Here is a 23,269-nt window from a genome sequence, read left to right as displayed (position 1 = left end):
ATGTGTGCTCCATACGGTCCTTTTGCCTTTTCATGTGATAATTTAAGCTGAACATTTTCCTGGTAACATAACTTTTTGGGGGGGAGGGTGGGTGTTGTTCCATCTATTCTATAAGGATTATAGCATTCACAGTAATTATTTTAGGATATAAAGCATTTGTATCATAAAAATATTTTTTAAACTGAAGAATGGAGTTATGTTAGGAGTCTTCTAACAAGAGTTAAGTATATTTAATTTAACTTTAAATTGTTATATTTTAAAAGTTGTATTTTACAAGTTGGTATAATTTAAATTGAGTTTTTATAAAATGAGTAATAAATTGAAATGATCTCAGTGAATATTGGTTGGAGAGATTACAAAATAATTTAGGCATAATGTTAGGAAATAAATTATTAGAAAAAAATGTAACTGACAATCCGAAGACCAAAATAAACTTTTCATCATGTGATACATTTTAAAAATTGAATTACATTTTTGTGAATTCTTAATATGTTTATTGTCATTTTTTTCATTGTAGCCTTAGTTATTTTAGAACTTCTTTTTATATTAGATGACACATCATTCAACTATAAATAGATTTTGGTTTGAACTACACTGTGATTGCTATTCAATAAAATATATCATTTTACTGCCATAATCCTTAATAATCATACCTCTCTGATTAAAGCATCATTTTTCAGTTCTACATTTACTATATTTTGCCAACCTTGTTTTTTAGTATTCACTAACACTGAGCTTTTTTTCAGAAACCACTGTATCTCAATTCTCTCCCCTTTTATTTCTTCTATTTTCTGCTGCAAGTTGCTGCACCTGTCGTTTCTGCTCGGTCTGATGCTGATCACTCTGGCTCTGACCCTGCTTCTACTCCTGCTTTACATACCTGTTTCTTAGTAAATGAAGGTATTCTCTCTCAACTTTCTAACAACTTTCTTTCAATCTGTGCTTTATTCTAGTATATGTTCTTTTTATCTAATTTATACATTCATCTGCTTTGTTATGTGTGAGATCCTAAAGTTTCCATTTTATAACTTGATTTGCTAATGTCAGTAATAAGGGTCGATTATAAAAATGTAATGTTATTCCTGGCTGGTATAAACCATGTTTCCTGTAATCTAGAAGGCTATTAAAGGAGTGCAAAGATGCTAATCTATGATATGAAGTAGGCATTAAAAAGGGGGTTGGTTTTCATGATGATGTTTGCCATGTGATCTCTGGTGTTAGAGCTAATTAATTTATTTTACATGTATCATTACTCTGTGACAGACACTCTTTATTCTCTGTACACAACATGTGCCCTGGTTAGAGGGGAAAGTATTTTTGGAGCTCTGAAAATGTTAATGGAATCTACAAACCTTTATTCCCCAAGAGCTATCTAGGATTATTTATACTGACTGGAAGCTTAACGGAACTTGTGAGCTGTGAGTTATATCCAGTCTCTTCATTGTGGGCTCAATCTTCACCAGTTTATATAATATAAAAATGAGTAAATTTACAAAATCTCATATGTAACCCAGAATGATTCTAACTCTTCACTAAAAGCAATAATGCCAGTCTATTCAAACAGAAAGAGTGATACAATATCTATAAAATACAGAGCCCATGTTCTAAGTATCATTCCTTCGGAAAGAAAACATGGTACCGTAAAAGTATAACACATTTTTTGTTTGGTTTCCTTGTCATAGACCTGTACTAAGGTTTGTATGTTGAGATCGGATTTTAGCAAAAATAATTAGGGTCATATTTGTTAAGCTATTGTGAAAGGTAGTAATTCGTTGATTCAAAAACAAGCTGTTGACTTTGGACCATGGTGAGAATCATCTTCATATTAAAATTTAGCTCATTAATACACTTCATACTTTTATGAGACATTAAAACATTTAAGAAGTTACTAGGTAGTAATTTGTTTATATACATTTGTGTATGTATGTATGTATATGTATGTATATATATTCCTCTGTTGAAAATAAATTATAATCTAAAATGTGTGTGCTCATCACCTTAATTAATGTAATTATATATTCTTAGTTGTTGAGAATTTCCTTACTGAAAAGGTGAATCTTTACATAGGTAGCTTGTCTCTCTCGCTCTCTCTCACTCATACCCTCTTTAACAATCCCAATAATCATTTTGAGTTTTATGGTAGGGTTTTTGTTGTTTTTGTTTTAGAATACTACAGCTTAGATTATTTCAGAACACTGATTTGCTAAAATTTTGTGGTCACAGATAACTCACCTTGTAATATGAACACTTTTAAAATAGGGTGGAAATGATTACTTGAGAATGTCTGGATACTAGTACTTTTAAGTATTGCAGTGGTTTACATTGTTATCTTTATATAATCAGTTTCCATATTGTGGAATAGAATTTTGGAAAAAACAACTTTTATTCCCATAGATTAGAGTTAATGATACTTAAAATTTTAGATTGTTCTTATTTTGGGGAATGTAGGAATTCATTTTTTCCTTTCAAACTTGGTGTTAGTTTACTTAAGTTATGATTGTGACTAAACTTCTGATTCATTTTGTAAGAAAAGGGATCAATAAGTACGTTAATTAAAGGCCCTCTGACAGAGAATAGAAAACATCTCTGTTGACTGATACGAAGATAATACCAGATGGCCAGGCCTTAAGTGACATGAACTTATCTTTGGATATCTGTGTGAGTGCCCTTTTAACTGTTAGTAGGTTCGAATCTAGAGCTCTGGTATGTGTTTATTTCTGTGCTTTTCTAAAGCTGAATATATGTCTTATTTTAGACGGCATGTTTAGAAATGTGTTTTTCTTGTGGAATTGGTATATACTTAATGTGGAAATTTATTTTTATTTGTTTTAAAACTTTTAGAATTCTTAGAGCTGAAATTCGAGAGGAAATACATTTAGAAATGAAATACATTTGTTATATCTTTGTACAAAATATCTAATAATAAATTGAAATCATAACATAATTGAGCATATCTCCCGTTTTTGGTTTAGGTTTGGTATACTTACATGCAGAAAAATATTGGAATTAGGGGGAATACCAAAGCATTTATAATATATTACATTTTAACAGGATGGAGTCAGTTGGCTGCTATGCATTGTGTTATGCTGCCAGACCTGCTGGGATTGGACAGATTTAGGCCCCCGCTTCTAGAGATGCTGGCTCGGAGATGGCAAGATCGATGCTTGGAGGTAATATCGAGGTGACGTGGTTAGAAAACAAAAACATTAAAAAGGCACTGGACAAGTGTAAATTTGAAACAGAAATGTTATTTTTATCTAACTTCTTATCACCTGTTTATTATGTGATAGAAAATATGGATCCAATGATTCTAAACAGTAATGTTTCAACTTGCATATTTGTTTACTTTTTTTTTAATCTAGTGAGTATTTGATCAAAAGTTTTATATACTTATGGAACAGTTTTTTAAGTATTGATTTCTGTGCAGATCATACACATACGTATACACACACATACATACAGCCCACCTCTGCCCCAGATTGCACATTCAGGTATAATCACATCAATCAAACTCTAAGTGAATAACCATAGTCCAGTGGAAGGTCCTGTGTTATAATAGAAGGGGAAGGTCTTTGGAATTAGAAGAGACCTGGGTTTAAAAATCAGTTCTGCCAGTTATTAACTTTGTGACCCTAGGCGATGTACTTAACCTATTTGAAGCTCATTTGTAAAGTGGGGATAATAATATATTCCTCACAGGATTGCTGTCAGGATCAAATAAGATAATGCAAGTAGCACAGTAAGTACAGAACCTGACACATGGTAGGAGCTCAGTAAATGGTAGCTATTATTTTGTGTTAATGGACTTGTGTGGTATTAGATATTGCTTGCAATATAATATCACCAGGGATTTGGAAATGTTTTATGGAGATTTTGCTTATTATAGCATTTGACCCATATAGCTATAGCAGTTTATGTCATTGAAAAGTTTTAATTTACCAAATTTAAGTAGCATCCTGTCCCTTTCCTGGTCTCCCTTCCCTCAACTCCAAGTGGAATTGCAGCATACTGAAATGTTCATGGTTTTGCATTTGAATAATGTTTGAATTCACTTCAAAAGTTAGTTATAGTTAAAAACAATTTTTATTTGAATTCTTATCAGGTGCTACCGAGTTATCTCTTCAATTATAAATACTCAATAAATTGATTGGTACATACCTTGACAGTTGTCTAGCTTCTTTGAACCAATGGGTGTGGCACTTTGGCCAAAATAAAACAAAACTAAACTAAAACTGCAACATAAAAGTGTGTGCCATGTTGAAAGAAAAATTGAGATAATATAATTTTGAAAAATAGTTTCCTTTTATAGAATTAATGCCATTTCATAGGAATATATTTGCTTGTTTGTTGAAAACAAATTGTTTAAGCCAGTCTTAGGTATACGTGAATTGCGTGGATTAATACATATATGTTTGTGTAAGCAATATCTGTTTAACATTATAATAGAAAGAAATCCACTAGACAAGGTTAAATTTCTTCAGGCTGAAAGAGAAAACATTTAATAATTCTAACAGTGATTTTTTAACAATAATATTTATATGGAAATTAAAAAAATTTTAAATGCCAAATTAAAGTACAAAAATATTTTTGTGCAAGCCTTGGAAAATGAAGTTTTAAACCCCAAACTGATTAAACGTTCAAACATTATTCTATTAGTGTTAAAGTATTTTTAAGTGAGATCATTAACTGAAAATCTTTGATTTGCTTGCATCCAGTTTATTCAACTTTAGTACTTACTTCATTGTTTGGTTAGTAGTATTTCTCATGTAAATAAATGCGGTTTGTATATTTTCTAGCTTTCTTTCATTATGAACTTGCTCGTGTTTAAACACCTCACTCACTGGTCTGCTTCCGTTATTTGCATTTGGTTCTGTGGTCTTAGGTCAGAGAAGCCGCACAGGCCCTGCTTCTAGCAGAACTGAGAAGAATTGAGCAGGCGGGACGGAAGGAGGCCATTGATACCTGGGCTCCTTACTTACCTCAGTACATGGACCACGTCATGTCACGTAAGAGCTCTCATGTTTTTCTACAAAGCTTTTCATGCATGTGTAGGAAAGTACCAAAACTTGCACTTATGCTTGCTACTGCCTATTACCAAGAGTGAATCATTGACCTTAAGGTGAAAACAGGGGATCCTCAAATTCTGATCATTCATTTTCTGAATCCTTACGGTTTGGAGTTTGGTTTTGTAAAAAGTTATGTAAAATAAATATCTAAATGTTCACAAATTCACTGACCCTTATAAAGTTAACCCTGAATCGAAAATTCTACCCTGTTAACACTAGCATCTGTCTCTGCCTATTATTATGATTGTGGGTACCAACTTTTTAGATATTGATCTGATATGTAAGTACAAATACAAGGCAGATCATTCCAAGTGGAAGTTGGAATTGCGAATCCTTAAGAATCATCTGGTAGGTTTAGACCAGTTGAAAAAGAGAAAAATAGCAAGGATTTTGACTGAAGAATCTTTCAAAAGAGTATAATTTCAATGGACTGGGAAAGATCATGGGAAAAATTGTTGACATTCTGGAATAGGTTTTGTAAAGTAAAACCTTTGCAATTATCCTGCTAGGTCTAAAGTGCGTTGAAGAAAAGTTACAGTGTGCTGTGATAATTTTTTTCTTTTTAGGAAAAGTATGCTTCATTCCCAACTCATCATTTAATTCGTTCTTTATTCTTCTAAAGAAGAATTCAGAATTAAAAGTGTATAAGATAAATCAATTTCACTTTTTTAAAAGGATAAAGTCTCAATGAATCTTAAAAAAAGCTTTTTTACTGTGGAAATTTGTCCTGGGTATAGGTGCATTCATTTTAAGTGACCTTTTGTCAATACCAGTTATTCTTATTTATGAGATACTCATTATACATGTCAAGACAAACAATACATGATTGTATAAGATAGAAAATGAAAATAAGGTTCAAAAAGGGTTATAATTGTTATAACTGGTATAAGTCTACCAGATGTTTGCCAGTGGTGAGTATAGCGGTTGTTTAATTTAGTATGTGACCTTGGACACTTAACCTTTTTTCAGCCTCAGTTTTGTCACAGATGAAATGAAGATGATATAGTAGGACTTTATAGGATTATTTTGAGTATGTAGTGAGTGAATCTTTGTTAAGCACATGGAACAGTACCTAAGCAGTCGTAAGCTCTATATATTTGTTAAATAAACACATTTATAATCTATAAAAATGCAAATATATGTTTCACATACAACCAAAACATCACACATTAACAACTCTAGTTACAAATTCTTTAACCTAAATAGGTAACAGACTGTTTACTGAGAGAGTATTGGTTTTTATTTGCTTACTGGGAACTTTTCTATTTTAATAAAAGGAAATTAAGTTAAAAATCCCAGGGTCTTTAGACATATGGACTCTATGTAAGGTATTTGGTTTAAAGTTCTTATTTAAGTATGTGTAGGTTTAAAATTTTGTAGAATATAAAAAAAAAATTGGGGGGCTTCCCTGGTGGCGCAGTGGTTGAGAGTCCGCCTGCTGATGCAGGGGACACGGGTTCGTGACCCGTTCCGGGAAGATCCCACACGCCGCGGAGCGGCTGGGCCCGTGAGCCATGGCCGCTGAGCCTGCGCGTCCGGAGCCAACGGAAGAGGCCACAACAGTGAGAGGCCCGCGTACTGCAAAAAAAAAAAAAAAAAAAAAAAATTGGGATTTAAAAAGCTCTCCTTTTGAGTATTTGGATAGTCTGGCGTGGTGCTCTTTGTTCAGTATCTTGTGGCTATTAACTTCATAGTATTCGAGAAAATAAAATTAGCTCATCAGCTCATCATAAACCTTATTGAATATAAGATGCTCAAATTTAAGGACAAACTATGAGTATAGTACTGTAAAGTAGACTGAAGGTGAAACTAAATAGCAAATTGCTAGAGATTCTTTTAAGAGGAGAACACTATGGAAATTAGGAAATATGGAGAAACATTTTCAAGACAGCTTTATTTAGAATGGACTAGTGTAGAGTGGAAGATTGATTAAAGAAGAATAAGTAGATGGGAGGCTGTTACAGAAGGGGGGATATGGGACCAGACCAAAATGTAGATAGGGGAAGAATAAAAGACAATTCTAAGCCTAAATTACAGATTGCATATAAAGGTCTAAGGAAAACATGAGAGGTTAGTACAGTGTTGTATTTTTGACAGTTTGGGAAGAGAGGTGCCATTAGCAATGGTGGTGGATGCCATTTTATTTTATTTTTCCTGGAAAAAAGAGAATGGTTTTTTCATCACTGTTTAAATAAGCACAAACTAGATTGTTCTTATGTCAAATTTAAATCTTTCCATTTACATAAATTAAAGTTCTTGGTATTTAGCAACAGTATCTAGGAGTACTTTATAAATTAACAGAAGGCTGGCTAACTTAAAACTTTCATCTTATCACTTACTATAAAATTGTATTTTTAGTGAAAGAATAAACAAATATGCATTCTGCATGTAACTAAAACACCTCATACTAACAACCCCTGCTATAATAATGTTAGTCTATTCTGGAACTTTTACATTGATTGAGTGTAAAATTAGTCTTAGTTTGCTTTACTGAGAGCTTTCTATTTTAATAAAAGGGTGTCAAGCTAAAGGAGTAGGGATTCTGAATGTGTGAAAGGAGAAGAAAGCATACAAAAAATGAGGAATGACCACATAGGGCTGTTGGACAGATTTGCTGTCCAAAGGGATCAAAAGGTTCTAGAGCCAGCTGGTGGACAGCCCATGCCTGCCATCAACCTGCTTGTAGCGAAATCGCTCTACCACGGCCATTTATGTTTGAGGAAGTGATTGCTGTGGCAAGTGGCAGCGTAAGGCGTTCTTTAGAGACTGAACACCTCTTTCTAGCACAGAAATCCTTTTAATCACTGAAGTAGGTAAAATATTAAGCAATACGTCTGGTAAATACACCGTACATCAGATATTTTCTTATAATTTAATCATCCGAGCATTAAAAAATATGCATTAATTGCCTAAGCAATATGGACAGCTCCTAAGTTATGACCGAGCTTGGTCTAAGAGTCCCTTTGTTAGATGTTTGTCTGAAACTCAGAAACTGCTTTTACCTGAAGAGCGGAAGGTCATCCTGGGCTGATGGACTGTGATAGCCCTTCCTCTTAGAGACCTGGAGTCTGGAGGTAGTAACTTGAGTCTGGAGGTAGGAACTTGCTCTGACTTCACACTCAGTAGGTGATTGAGCTGGGACTAAGATGACAATTCAGATCAACTGGGCATTACTGACTGGGATCTTCTGGAATTTTTTTAGGTATATGATGCAGTAACAGCCTTTTGTAGGTTTGTCTGAGAACCTAAGGAAAGCAGTGGGTCAGAAACCAGTTGCTTTTCTTAGGACTGTTGAGAGCATTGGAGAAGAAGCTTTTTGTAAAGCATACAGCCCAGTACATGATACATGTAGTGAATGCTGGTTGGCAGTCCACTTCTCTTTCCTGTATTGGTTTCTATAGTTTTGTTCTCCTTATTGTCACCACCTCAGAATTCACTCTAATTTATATTGTCCAGGGATTCTGGCAGTAAACCAACAATCACTGGGGAGGAGAAAGGAGCAATACTCTGCCTTAACTGAAAATCCAGTTCACAGATTTTTATAAAACCCAAGTCCTAATTGAGTGATATGAGAATTTTGCTTCCGATAATGAAGCTCTGTCCTTGAACCTGTTAGGGAACATTTTATCCCTTACAAATGCAGACAGGATGTACACTTTTTTCTCTTCAATTTATTTACTTTGGTTGCACCAGGCCTTAGTTGCAGCAGGCAGGCTCCTTAGTTGTGGCTCACCGGCTCCCTTAGTTGCGGCATGTGTGCTCTGTAATTGTGGCTCGCGGACGCCTTAGTTGTGGCACGTGACCTCTTAGTTGCGGCATGTGTGTGGGACCTAGTTCCCTGACCAGGGATCGAACCCACGTCCCCTGCGTTGGAAGGCGGATTCTTAACCACTGCGCCACCAGGGAAGTCCCAGGATGTAAACTTTTTTTTTTTTTTTGATTTATTTATTTATTTTGGCTGTGTTGGGTCTTCGTTTCTGTGCGAGGGCTTTCTCTAGTTGTGGCAATTGGGGGCCACTCATCATCGCGGTGCGCGGGCCTCTCACTATCGCGTCCTCCCTTGTTGCGGAGCACAGGCTCCAGACGCGCAGGCTCCGTAGTTGTGGCTCACGGGCCTAGTTGCTCCGCGGCATGTAGGATCCTCCCAGACCAGGGCTCGAACCCGTGTCCCCTGCATTAGCAGGCAGACTCTCAACCACTGCGCCACCAGGGAAGCCCCAGGATGTAAACGTTTGATGCCTAATTTCTGATTGGAAATTTGGGGATGAGTGCACTGTGATTCTTATTCTGGTTACAGGATCAGAATTCTAAATACTGCATACATTCTTGTGATAGTGACTTAAATAAATACTCTAAATATTCTCTGAGTTATCACTCTTCAGCATGTATTCGTAACCACTTTTAAGTTCCAGACACTTTTAAAACATTTTACTGATTGTTCTTACTAAGGACGGATTACTGTTATTTTGTGAAACTGTTGTATTATGATGCAGGTGAAGGTAAAATGTTATGAGTTGTCTCAGATTTATTTTGAAGGGAAGATATTTTGCAGAACCCAATTTTGTAGTTTTCTTATTTGTGACATTCTACATGTAGTGTTTTGATAATTGACTTTTTTTTTTTTTAATGAGGTCAAGCTTAATAAAATACACCCACACTTGCCCTTCATTCCGGGCAGTGACTACTTGGGGGTAAATGCTGATGCTTCCTGATTTCCTTTGGCCTGTGTTTCAGGGTGACCTTACAGGGCATAAGGTCACAAGTGTAATTATTTCTTGTACGTTGTGTTCTGCTTGCTCACAGTGGCTCATCTCCTTTGATTTCAGAAACATTAAACACCTAAAAGTTACTACCATTATATAAATCAAAATCTTTTCCAAAGAGGGTGCTATTGTAATTTCATGCAGTTATGGCTGGTGTAGTATTAATTTGTAAATTTATCATCTCAGATATTGATAAAAGGATGTGTAACACATCGTGTTTAATATGTATTGATGTCATCAGAAAGAACAATCCTTTGTTCTTATCGAGTCCCTGCCTTTTTTAGCTTCCTTTTGTGTTAAGGTTACCAGGGTTAGGCTAGTCTTTTTATCCCCCTTGGAAACAGAATAGGATTTCTTTGTTCAGTGAAAGACACTCCTAGTAAATGTTTTGGGTTTGACTTTCAACAAGCTACACTGTAGTACCTATTTTAACCTGGAATTGAAGTCACTTTTCTGATGGTTATAAAGTAGTGGTCATTCTGAGCACAAATGTGGATGGACCAAGACATACAAGAAGGTTAAGATGGAACTATATATTACAGAGGTAGTGGAAAACTCTTTTGTAGCTAGAAAAATAATTTAAATATTAGTGCATTCTTTGGTAGGCAGGTATTTTCAGGGTTTGCTGGTGGGGAGAGGATGGGGAAAAGGATAGTGAGGGGGTTTGATTTAAGTGAATCTCTCCACCCCTCCCCTCCTCCCGAAAGGCCTTAAACTACGCAGCAATCCTTCCTTCTTTTTTCTGTATGCCTCAGTTGTTTGGACTTCTCTAACAGTCTTGTTAGGAATGACTTTCTAGATAACTGAGGGTTTAAAAATCACTAGGTGCAGATTCTAAAAAAAAAAAGTAACCCTTTGTGTTGAAATATTTCAAAATGTCTCTGGCTTATTGAACATCTTCTCAGTAGCCAGCATTGTTGTTTTGGCCCAGGCTGTAAAATTACCACCATTTGATTATTAAAGAGAGTATTAGACTTACCTGAACGTAAAAGTACCCAGATTGCTATGCCTCTTGCATTTCATATTCTATTTTTAAAAATAATTTTTCTTTCTCCTCTTTTGATTGTCTAGTAATTGGTACCAATTTTTATTGTGGCCAGGCTGTTTTGTCTCACCCTGAGTAGCTCCTGTCCTGATTCCTGATTTACCGTTTCCAGTGTTGTGAGGCGTGCAGAAAAGCCAAGTTAACAAACTTATTTCAGTTAAATTTAAAATAAGAGTAAATTGGCTGAGAGTAGCGTCTCTCTGTTGAAAAGAAACCCCCAAGCTTTAGTGTAAGCACTTTGTGGAGCCCCTGTTGGCACCTCACCTTCTGCTTACTTGACTGCTTTCTCAGGTCTTCTCTGGCATTCTGCGTGTATGTATCTTTTGGAGAAAAATATTCTAATAAAATTGGGGAAAGAAAGGTGGAAATCATTTGGTTGTTCACGAAGAACTGATATTTCTAAAAAGACCCCTTTTATAACTAGTGCCTGTTTTGTGAATCAGCTGAAATTAAAGCATGAGATTTCCTTAGAAATCTTTATCACGGTTGTCTTATGGCGTACACAAAACCAGTTGGAAATGATTGTGCATTGTGATTAGAAAGGGAAAGTATTAAATTATGCCTAAGTGATGTACGTGGAAAGTATTTCATGTTCTGTGGGAGTTCCTGTATCGTGAGGCAGAAAGGGTTTGTCTTAAGACAAACTGTATTATGCACGGCGCGCTGTAGCTGTAATGTATCTGTTTGCAGTCGTTTCATTGAGACCTAAGGGATTTGTTCCTCTTTCTTCTTCCGGAGTGCCAGAGCTGTTGAGCTTACTTTTAAGTACTTTAGACTGATCGTGTGTTTAACAGCTTAAACTGTTCTACTTATCTATATTTGGCTACTAACCTAAGAGAATAAGTGAAATTTCTTCTTAATCGGTCACAGCTATCTAAAGGAAAATCCTTTTGTTTCATGTGACTGGAGTTCTTTGAGGTGATATTTAATTTTTTTGTAATTTTCCTATTATCCTTTGAACAAGTTTTGGAACTTAGAGTAGTAAAGTGGTAAATTAAAAATGAAAGCATTGTTGGATTGATTGGTTATTTAGACCTTACTGCTAAGTAATAAACAGAAAACTCTGTCACCCAGTGAGGCTGTGGGTTAGGAACTCCGCAGGATTAAGCGTGGAGTCCTCTGTAGAAGAGGCTGTAATGATATAGCCAGCAGTCTGGTTTCAGGTTATCAGTAGGAGCCTGGTGACAGTTTTCCACCTTGTGGAACAAAGCAAGGAGTGGAGCGGGAGGAAATTCAGTAACTCGTTCCTTGGTGAACAGGGAGGAGTTGAGATTCCATCGAGTGTGAGGCTCCTTGCCTGCTCCCCATTCCTCCCCATTCCATTCACGGAACCCTGGTTATCAACTGGCTCCTGTGGAAAAGCTTCTGGAGTGGAAAGGATTTGAAATAATTTCGGTTATTTTCTCATGTCCCCGCCTTCTCCTCTTGACAGGCTTCCCACTCTCCCTCCCTTCAATGCAGAAATTAACTCTGCTAGAGCTGTAGTCCATGGCAAGGCCCCTAGGAGGCGTGGCTGGCTTTCTTTGAGGTGTTTGTACACTTAACTACCTGCTTTAAGAAGTTGAAGGTACTTAAGCCTATGCAGACAACTTATAAAAGAAAAACTCATTCAACTGGTGACACACTGTTTGACAAAAATGGTGTTCAAATTGAAACGCCTGGTATACCTTTAGCAGAGGTTCTAGTGGCCTTTGCTATAATAAATGACTTAATATTAGTTGCTATGAAGAGTATGATATTGATTTGTGCCGTTAGTCTCTTGCTGATTTGCTGAAGAACAAAAATGTATAATGCTAATGGAAATAAAGTACTTTACAAAACACTGTGCACGAATACTGGCACATGTCTTTGTAATAGAACAAGTGTCTAGTAAGCTTTTGAGTATAAATTTTCTTTATTCTCGTACAGATTATTTCAGTACAGATACTTAGAGTCCTGTTGAACTTGCTTTTACAGAGCAAAAAGCTGAATTGATGGTCTTGTGATGTATTAAATCTTCAGATACTGAATATGCACGAACAAATCCAACTTGGGTGGGATGTGAAGCGTTTATAGTTTTGCACCACATTTCTAATTTTATTATCGCCTTATATTGACTGGATATTATGTATAATTGCATTGTTTTAATATTTTAGTTCAAAGCCTTGCTATGATCTGCATGTGACCGAATAGATCTTACCGTTCGGAAGGAAAACAGTAATTTAAAGTTATTATAAGAAAAAATTACGTGAACCTATTTTGCCTGTAATATTTATATTGTAATAGCAAATGGTAGATTTTGTTCTAGTGTTGTTTATAAATTCTGGGATTAAAATGATCAAATTATGCTAAAATATTTTTGCCTAATTCATTCTCCTTCCTGTTCGCTGCTTTTTGGGGAAAGAATGATTTTTTTTTTTTTTTTTTGCGGTACGCGGGCCTCTCCCGTTGCGGAGCACAGGCTCCGGACGCGCAGGCCCAGCGGCCATGGCTCACGGGCCCAGCCGCTCCGCGGCACGTGGGATCTTCCCGGACCGGGGCCCGAAACCCGTGTCCCCTGCATCGGCAGGCAGACTCTCAACCACTGCACCACCAGGGAAGCCCAAGAATGATATTTTATTTCTCCTTAGTAATATTGTCCCAAAGATTTGTTATGTCTACTATGTATTTTTATTAAGCAAGTTGTGATACAAACAAGTGTTTTAAATGTGTTTTAATATCGTGCATGTGCATGGCATTTGCAGGCTTGGTTAGTATTTAAGCACCTCTAGTCCACAAACATAAAGAAAAAAAATTGTTTTATTGGTTTGAGCACCCGGATTGACCCCAGCAAGATTGAGATTGATCTGCTTTCTTTCAGCCTGTTAAATGCCAATCCAGTCGTCTGTAACAGTACTTAGTGTTTCTGTAATTTTTCTGTACATATTTTCTGTGTTTGTCCTATAAAACTTACCCATCACTTGAAAAGATTCTCCGTGCTTGATTTAGAGATGAAAACAACCACAACCACCTATTTGATTGCTTTTTGTTTTTAAAGATTGTCTCTACAGTTAATGTCGGTGTTCTAATCACAGTTCTTTTTTGTAATCCTTATGAAAGGACTTTATATTTTACCAGGAAAAGATGATGAGACAGACTTACATTTGAAATGTGTACCTGGACTAAAGAACACTTAGCTTTGGGGAATGGAAATAGAAGAGGAAGGATGGGTCTTAATATTTGAATATTGCCACTGATTTTTAAGAAATATAATTAACCTACATCCCTCTGGTAATTAAACATTATTAAATAAGTTCTGGCGTAACTTGTGGATACAAAGACATAAATTTAGCTTCTTTCTGAGATTTTTTTCTGTCTCGGGCATGAAGTAAAGAAGGCTTTTTCTTTACTTTCTGCTAAGGGGTGGCTAGCAGGTCTTACTCAGGTTTTGTTTTGTTTCATTTTGTTTTGATTTTTGCTCGCTTGTTTTCTTTCTCCTAAAGCAAAGGCGAGTCTTCAAAATAAATAATATCAGAGTCAGAGCAACTAAACTAGGAGTGAATCTCTGAACCTGGGTGATGGGTAGAAGATTGGGCATTTATAGTCTTAATCTGAAGTGTCATGGTGCTTTTCATAAAATACTTACATAAGGTTGAAAGTGACCACATAATTTGGGGTATAATCTATTTTATGGTATGATCAGGATCCTGAGACCATCCCAAGCTCTCCCATATAGAAGTTGGATGGGCACTTGGGACCGGAGGCCTTTCCCATTCCATTTCATCACTTCTATGGAGAAGATATTCAAGCATAGTGATTCTCAACAGGTGTAGAGTGAGAGGCAGGAGAGATGAGTTTCAAAAGGTGATTCTCCTAAACATTACTCCCTCTTCAACCAAGAATCTATAATCGTTCACTTTGTAGTTGACATTAATTAGGTAGAAAAACACTGTTTTTTCGAAGGATTTTTCTAATGGTGAATAAGCAACACATTTACCGAAGCTGATTATTAGTTGGGAAGTCCAATGGAAAGAGGGGTGTTGGAAGGTCTGGCAGCTCTTTCTGCTTCACCACGCATTAGCCGTGACCCCAGAGAGATCCCTAAGCCTCTACACTTCCTTATGTATTTCACAGTTTCTATTTATGTGAAAGGAGAAGAATGAACAAATCTGTGTTTTTTTAAACCTTTTTGATAGTAAACTTATATGTGAAATCTTAATCAGAGTTCCAAACTATAAAACATTTTAAAAAATTAAATAATTCCTTTAGGCAGTTTAAATCTGTGTGTGCGTGTTTGGAAAATCATTTCTTGTGCATTGAAACCCTCATGCTCTTCATTTGTATTCTGACATTCGTCGTCGAAAACTAGTTAACTGTCTGTTCCCCAAAAGCCTCTTGCTCTAGCCAGTGGTTCCCCTCCTCCATGCTCCCTGCCACCACCACCAACACACACAATGGTACAGGGCAGAGTTACAAACTTTACCTTGATAAACAGAATTCCTAAGTTTTGTTATCATGCAGAACGACTTTTAGTTTCTATATAACCCTTACCATTCTGTATGGCTACCTGTGAAATATATTCTACCTCTCCAGCAGATGACTGTGTTCTTAATAGAGCTTCAGAGTAGCTTGTACCTAGTAGAGTGCTAGCAGAGTGTGGGCTTTAAACGTATTGTCTGAAATGCTCCCCGTTTTGTGTGCTCCTCATTTTTTTAATTGGTGGTGTGGTGTTCCATTTTGTGGGTGGACCATGTTTTATTCAACAATTTTCGTGTTGATGGGCATTTGGGTTGTCTCCAGATTTTTAATATTATGGACAGGGCTGCAGTAAATAGACTTGTGCATATGTCTTTTCATTTTTTGATAGTGTATCTTGGCTACATTCCAAGAGGTGAGATTGCTGAGTCTAAGGATAAATGTGTGTCTAATCTTTTGTTAGATATTGCCAAGTTCTTTGCCATAGAGGCTGTACCATTTTGCATTCTCAATGATGATGTATTTGAAGGCCTGTTTCTCTACATCATTTCCAAAAGAGTATACTGTCATGCTTTTGGAATGTTGTGACTCTGATAGATGAGAAGTGAAATGTCAGTGTTGTCTTATTTTGTATTTTTATTGTTAAGAATGAGTTTATCATCTTTTCATATATGTGTCTTGTATTTCTTTTAAAGTAACAGTTCATGTCTCTGGCTCATTTTTATATGGGGTTGTTTGATTAAATGCTTTTGATATATGGTTCAAGTATTTCCTGGTTTGTTATTTTTCTTTTTACTTTGCTTATGATGTTTTTTTTTTTCTCATCACCCAATTTATTGACCCTTTCTCGTATTGTTTCAGGATTTTGTGTCAAAATTATGGAGTTTTCCTTGCTATTGGAATTCCCCATATCGTTTCCAGTTTTTTCCTTACGTGTCATTTGGAATTGGTCCTGCTTAAGTGTGTAAAAAATGGATATTATCTTTTTCCATATGGCTATCTGTTTGTCTCCAAAGCACTTGGTAAGAAACTACCAAGTTTCTATATGTAGTTTTGTCTGTTTTCTAGTTTGTTCCATTGGCCTGTAGATAATTCATATTTTAATATTTAGTAATTTTGGCTCAAGCCCTTCTTTTTGAGGCTTCTCCTGGCTGTTCTTGCTTGTTTGTTTTTCCAAATGAACTTTGTAATCAACCTATTTAGCTCTAGGAGGGGAAAAACCTGATGGTATTTTCATTGGGATTCCATCTAATTTATAAACAAACTTAGGGAGAACTGATATTTTTATAATGTTGGATTTCTATCCAAGAATATAGAATGTCCTTTCTATCCAAGAATATAGAATGTCCTTTATTCAAGTCTGCTTTTTTGTCATTCAGGAGATTTAAAATTTTCCTTATGTAGTTTGGGACATGTATTAAGTTGTTGCTTAGGTAGTTAATTTTATTGTACTTCCATTATGACATTTAACTGTCTGTATACATGAATACTGTTGATTTCGTTAGTTACATAACCTGATACTATTATAAAAATTTCTTACTGATTTTATAAGTGTTTCCATTGATTCTTTGGGGGTTTTTCAGATATATATAATTATATCATTTGGAAATAGAGACAGTCTTCCCTCTTCTTTTTCAACTGCTATGCCTCTGACTGCTTTCTCCTATACAGTTGTATTACCCAGTACCTCCAACACAATGTTAAATAGGGACTATGATTATCAAAAAGATTTTATTATATAGTAATAATGAGTTTCTGTATTTTGAAGGTAGAAGTTTTTAGTTTGCAGTTGAAGCTATACCATTTGGCTAACTCATATTCTCCCAGTTGGTGGGATTTGTAGGACACCTATGCACATAGTACCACTGGGAGTGGTGCCCCCCCCCACCTCAGATTACTGAGGGACTTCACCGGGAGAGTATCTGTCTCTTTCAACTCCACTCGAAGATTTCTTTATTACCCCACCATCTCACTCTCCCTTCTCCCTACTACTCAGGTGGTCTCATGACTTGGGGGAAGTAAATCTAGTTATTTTTCATCTAAAAATGGAGTACCTTTGAATCACAGATATGTATGTATCTACTGATTATGTATGTTTGTTCAAGACTATTGCTTTTAAAGTCAACCTTTTTAGAAAACTCAACAAAAAATCAGCTGATATAAAAAAGATTTCTACATTGATAATATGGTAGGGTTTCACTTGAAGTATGCTAATGTTTCTAAAATTTTAATTTCCACCAAAAATACTTAATAGTGTTTTACTACTAAAAATGAGATACGATGATCTAATATGTCATCTGTCATCAAGTTTGCAGGAGGATAGCTTTGTCTCAGTAATTATGTTGAATAATACAAAAGGAGAAAAAGATCAAATGCCTACTAAATCCATGCAATGTGGTAGGTGCTTTTACATTTTCTTCAATTTCATTAGATTAGAATGTACAGATGAGTGATCTAAAAGGTATGCATTAAAAGGGAAGGTAAGAAAATCAAGGCCATCTCCACATTTTCTGCTGTAGTTCTTAAAGTAGTGTTTTTTGTTTGTTTGTTTCTTTTTGGTTTTGTTCTTGTCTTTTAGTTAGAGAAAGAGGAAAAGAAATCAAACCGCAGTTGTACCTTCAAGGATTGAAGACCCTTCCCTTTGTTTGAACCTTAATAGTGGAATCTTATATGCAGGAGAAAAAGTCACCCTCTAGTAGTTTATTGGAGATAAATGGAAAATTTAGGGGGTTAGTCTCTGATTGGTAATTAATTAGTTCCACACGGTTTTAAAAATATAATTGACATACAGCAGGTATAAATAGAATACATAGGAAAAGGGGAAGAAGCAATTAATTCTGACTGAAAACTAAATTCATTAAAACATTCCAATTTCAAATTTCTTTATCAGGTTGGTGATCATTCTGCAGGTACTGTATCTCTTCATTAGAGTAATAGATTTTTCCCATTCTCAAAGAAATAACCCCATCTCTTGGTTTCATCAGAATAAACTTTTATCAGTCTGTCTCAAAATATAGCCAGCAAAAATGTAAAGCAACGTTAAGTCATTTGACCAAATTGTATTGTACACATACTCAAGAGTATGACATTGTTCTAGATGCTGGATATTAAAAACAATATGATATCCCATTTAATTCGGTGGTCTCCATCTCCACTTGGATGTTTATAGCTACTTTAAACCTGTCATCTTCATCTATAAATTTTCTTTTCTCTATTTTTTTCTATCACTCTTTGTCATTGCCACCCATTTTATTACATACATACGTATCTCCTAGCTAAATATGCACTAATTTTGGAAGTGTTCCTATAATCTATTATGTGATGATTGATGGTTTATTAATGGATTAAAGACTAAAATATTTCTTTGGTTAAAAGCATTTTATTTTAAAAGATATCATGATTTTATTTTATTTTTATAATAAAAAATTTAATCATAATAACTGAATAATAATCACTATATGGAGAAAGCATCTCAATCAGCCTTGGTGTGGAACAGCACATTTCTATCAGTAATAGTGATTATACGGCGGGGGCAGGGCGAGTTGATGTTGATAGGATCTCTTTGGATGAAATATATCTCACTTCACCTGAGTTGGAGGTTTTGACTAGGAACTCTGAGACTCATTAGACTAGAGCAGTGCTTCCTAACCCAGAACAATTTTGCACACTCCCACCCCTACATTTGGCAACACTTGGAGGCATTTTTGTTTGTCCCAACATGTGGGAGGGTGTGATAACTGGCATGGAGTGGCTTATCCAATGCAAAGTATCAGTAGTGATGAAGTTAAGAAACCCTGGGCTGTAGTAATTAAAAACGGTAAATTTGTTTCCTTCTCTCCAGTTACATTTATAAGATTATATGCATATGCTTACGTGATTGGGGTTGATACAGCAGTTGAGTAGATAATATTTTTCAATGGTGTTTATATAAAATTAAATTACCTAGTATATTTTCTTTTGCATTTAGAATTTTCTGTTTCTTTTAAGAAAAACGGTTTTCTTTCTTTCTTTCTTTTTTTTTCTGCTCCGCGACTAGCGGCATCTTAGTTTCCCGACCAGGGATTGAACCCAGGCCTTTGGCAGTGAAAGCTCAGAACAGAGTCCTAACCATTGAACCTCCAGGGAATTCCCAAGAAAAACAGTTTTCTTAATATATACATTATATAATGTCTATGATAGACTTTTAGACTCTTAATAAGAGTATATAAAATAGATATCATACATAGGGCATATGCTAAAACTTCCTTTATGAACGCTCTGCATATTTAAATGATAAAAGATTAAAAAACAACTGGAAGTAAATGTCCTCCTCAATCTATATATCACAGCATATTTTTTATCTTTTCTCCCTCTTTCGTTCCCTTCCTCATTCAGTAGCTATTTATTCAGTGCTAAACATAGCTGTGGGCCCTGGGGAATATAATGACGCACAAGGCGGTCATGGTCCCTGTCTTCATGGAGCTTATTGTCTCTTTTAGGAAGGCAGGTAACCAAATGAGCAATAAAACAGGCTGGTAAGAGCTATTATAGAGAGAGTTTACAACTATGGGAATGGCCAGTGTAGCCAAGGGCAATGACGTGTCAACAGCTGGAAGATAATCACAGTATGTGGAAATGACAGGGGCTAATGTCAAAGAATGTATTCAGAAGGCAGTATTAAAACTATTTAAAAGGTTGGAGCAGTTTGAACTCTATGAAGTCATTTTAATTTTATATAAATTGAGAATTTCTTTTTATGCAGCGTAAGTAAATAAGAAGGATAAAGGGAACAGAATGACAATATCTTAATTAAATTTAATTGAGGTCACATATTTGTGTTGTCTTTGTCAAATATTTTGGTTCTACTTCTTTATTCATCAGAACTGTGATTTTTTTTAATACTCATTACAAATACTCAAAAACTTATTACTGTATTGCTGGCACTATTTTAGGTGCTGTGGAAGTCATAAAAGAGCTGAAAACATGCAGGTATTTATAGTATAGTTGTACATATGTTTCATATAACATTTAATGAAGCATTAATATGTAAAGCACTTCCTAGAAAAGTGCTTGGTACACACCAAACATTTTATATTTTTATATATTGGCCTCTATTTTATTTTCATCACAGTTATTATTGTAAGTAAGGAGCATTTGAAAAGAATGTGTGAACCTGCCTGGTAACCTGTGGATATATACCTGTTTATGCTGAAAGAATTAAACATTTTAACGATGTGCTGTGGAACCCTCCAGGCGAAATTAGTGGTGAGGGCGGAGCGGCTGCAGAATTAGATTTCCTGGATTCTCGTGACACCAGGTGGATCGGAATCATTCATTCGGCCTTTTGAAAGCACAGTTTTGTATTGTTGGCATTCTCTGCAAGAGTGGTTGATCTACTTTGTTAATCTTCTCAAGTTTCTTTAATGATAGTTTTTTTTTTTTTTTTTTTTTTTTTAGTGATTCTGTAATTCCTTTCCTGGTTCTTTCCCACCCCGCAGCACCCACCGCCTGCTGCCAGACTAGGGGGAAAAAATGTGATTTGTAATCTCAGAGTGGCTGCTTAATTTTAAAACATATTTAAAATTTTGTTTTTGGTGGAATTAATTAAATAACGAAAGTTTATATTCTCCGTACATTGTAGTTTCTTTGCTATCTTAGTACTCATCTGACTCATTTTTCATTCTTTTTATAACTTTGTTTGCAAGTTAATTCTTTAAAAGCTCTGCCAGAGGCAATGATTGGTGCTCTTAGTTAATTCAACTTTCCATCCTCCTCTAAATCATTGGCTAGATATGAATAGTCTTTAAAATAAATTGTGAGATTTAATCAGTGTAATGTAGTAGAATAATGATGTGCATCTCTAGAGGCGTTATACTCATTCCAGTGCATGGATGTTTATATCTTCAGCAGTTTGATGCCATTTTATCATGTTTCCAGGCTGAAGTAAACATATTTCATGCACCTGCTTACTTAGTTTTCTTTGAGGTCTAGCATTTTACTTCTTTCTTTATATTCCATGAATGAATATATAATTACAGTTTGAGACGTGATTTGTGTGTCATTATGATAACGAAGTAACACAGTCTTCATAAAAATAAATATATGTAGTAAGTACTGCATTTTGATGTCCTTCGGGCTAAGGTCCAGGACCTTATTTTTTGTTCCCAAATGACCCAGTACCAAGCTCTTAGCAGGCACTTAACTGAGGAATAGACCTTTTATTTATTTACATTTATTTAAAAAATTTTTTTACTTTTTAAAAATATATTTATTTTTAATTTTTGCCTGCGTTGGGTCTTAGTTGCAGCACGCGGGATCTTCATTGTGGAATTGCTCGGTCATTTGGTAAATGTGAGTGTAATTATAAAAAAAAACCTGCCAAACTGTTTTCCAAAATAGCTGCAAAATTTTACGTTCCTGCTAGCAGTGAATGGTATTTCCTGTTGGTCTGTATCCTTACCAGCATGACATAGTCAGGCTTTTTTTTTTTTTAGTTAAAAAATTTTTTTGAAAATTTTGGTCATTCTAAGACATGCATAGTGATGTCTCATTGTGATTTTAATTTGCATTTCCCTAATGACTAGTGATGTTGAGCTTGTTTTCACATGATTATTTGCAATCCATATATCCTCTTTGGTGAAATGTCTGTTTAGGTCTTTTGTCCAAGTTTCTTTTTCTTTTAGGTTGCTTGTTTTCTTATCGTTGGGTCTTTAGAGTTCTTCATATATACAGGTCCTTTAATAGATATGTAATCTTTTCAAATATTTTTCTTCAGTTTTTGGCTTGTCTTCATTTTCTTAACAACATCATTTATAGAACAAAAGTTTTAAATTTTGATAAAGTCCAATTTATCAGTTATATCTTTCATGACTCACGCTTTTAGTCATCTAAAAACGCATTGGCAAGCCCAAAGTCATGCAGATGTTTACTTCCAGAAGTGTTACAGCTTTCCATTTATATTATGACTTGGTTTTTCCATTTGTTTGTTTATAAGTAGCATTCTTGCTTGTTTCATCCTTTTTAACATATAGCATATCTTCTACCATATCTTAACTTACTATCCATACTTAAAACAGCTTAACGAGTTTTGCCTCTAGTCTCTCAAGCCCTTGTTTATTTACTATCTATACTTATCACTTCTTAATGGGTTTTATCTATCCAAATGTTTTTCTTGTTATCTGTAGAAGAACTTAATATTCTCAATAATGAAGTCAGAGCATATCACAATATTTATCTAAGTTAATACTGTGAGAAATTATTGGCATATCACAAATGCCTTTTGTGTGATCTTACTTCAGAATATTGCTACCAATTAAATGTGTCATCTACTAGAATAGTATTAAAACGAGTCCTGTGTCTTTATTTTCAAATCAATTATTCATTGTGTGTTAAGAGATTAAGAGGTCAAAAGCTTTCCTACTTATGTGTGTAGGATTGGCAATAACAGAAGTAATCATAAGATAAATTTGTTCTTTGAAATGTAAATATTCTGTTTTTGACTGCAAGTGGCTTATATATAAACAGATGTCCTAAGGTGTCTGCCAATGTAGTTCTAAAAGGAGTGAAGCAGTGCTTAATAAAAGTTTAAAAAAAGACAACTAAATGAGTTCATGAAATAGAAAAAAAGGTCAAATGTTGAAGGTAGTAAGTACTTCTAGAGAAAAACATAATTTAATAAAATAAGCCAAAATTAGTAATAATAAAAGCAATGGTAATAGTATTAATGATATTAATAAAGCTGTTTATTGAGCACTTATTATATCCCAGGTGCTACACTAAGCTATACCACTTGTATCCATTATTGAATTTAATAGCTAATGTACCACTGTCTCATGTCTTGTTTTCATTGAGTTGCATACGAGGATACAAGGCAGCTTGGCTGAGTTGCCAGAAGTTATTACTTTTCACTGGTTGCCTTTTTGGGACTGTCTGCAAGTATAGATCAAACTCTCTGCCTTCATAATTGACTTCAAACAGCTTCT

The 23,269-nt window shown here is 35.1% G+C and overlaps 1 protein-coding gene across 2 annotated transcripts in view; it reads left to right on the top strand.

Annotated features, from left to right (window-relative positions):
- The window catches only part of WDR7 (WD repeat domain 7), a 351,427-nt gene that overhangs the window by 102,171 nt on the left and 225,987 nt on the right, over positions 1-23,269 (top strand). Inside the window, exons 16-18 of one of the 2 annotated variants that reach the window (XM_065889408.1) lie at positions 802-900; positions 3,052-3,170; positions 4,883-5,006. In XM_065889408.1, the coding sequence (XP_065745480.1) occupies positions 802-900; positions 3,052-3,170; positions 4,883-5,006 (342 nt within the window). The remainder of the gene's footprint in view (positions 1-801; positions 901-3,051; positions 3,171-4,882; positions 5,007-23,269) is intronic. The other variant, XM_065889409.1, reaches the window with a different exon arrangement.

This window comes from Phocoena phocoena, chromosome 13 (genome assembly GCF_963924675.1).
Source record: "Phocoena phocoena chromosome 13, mPhoPho1.1, whole genome shotgun sequence".
NCBI lineage: Eukaryota > Metazoa > Chordata > Mammalia > Artiodactyla > Phocoenidae > Phocoena > Phocoena phocoena.
This window is presented reverse-complemented; position numbering and strand designations above follow the sequence as displayed.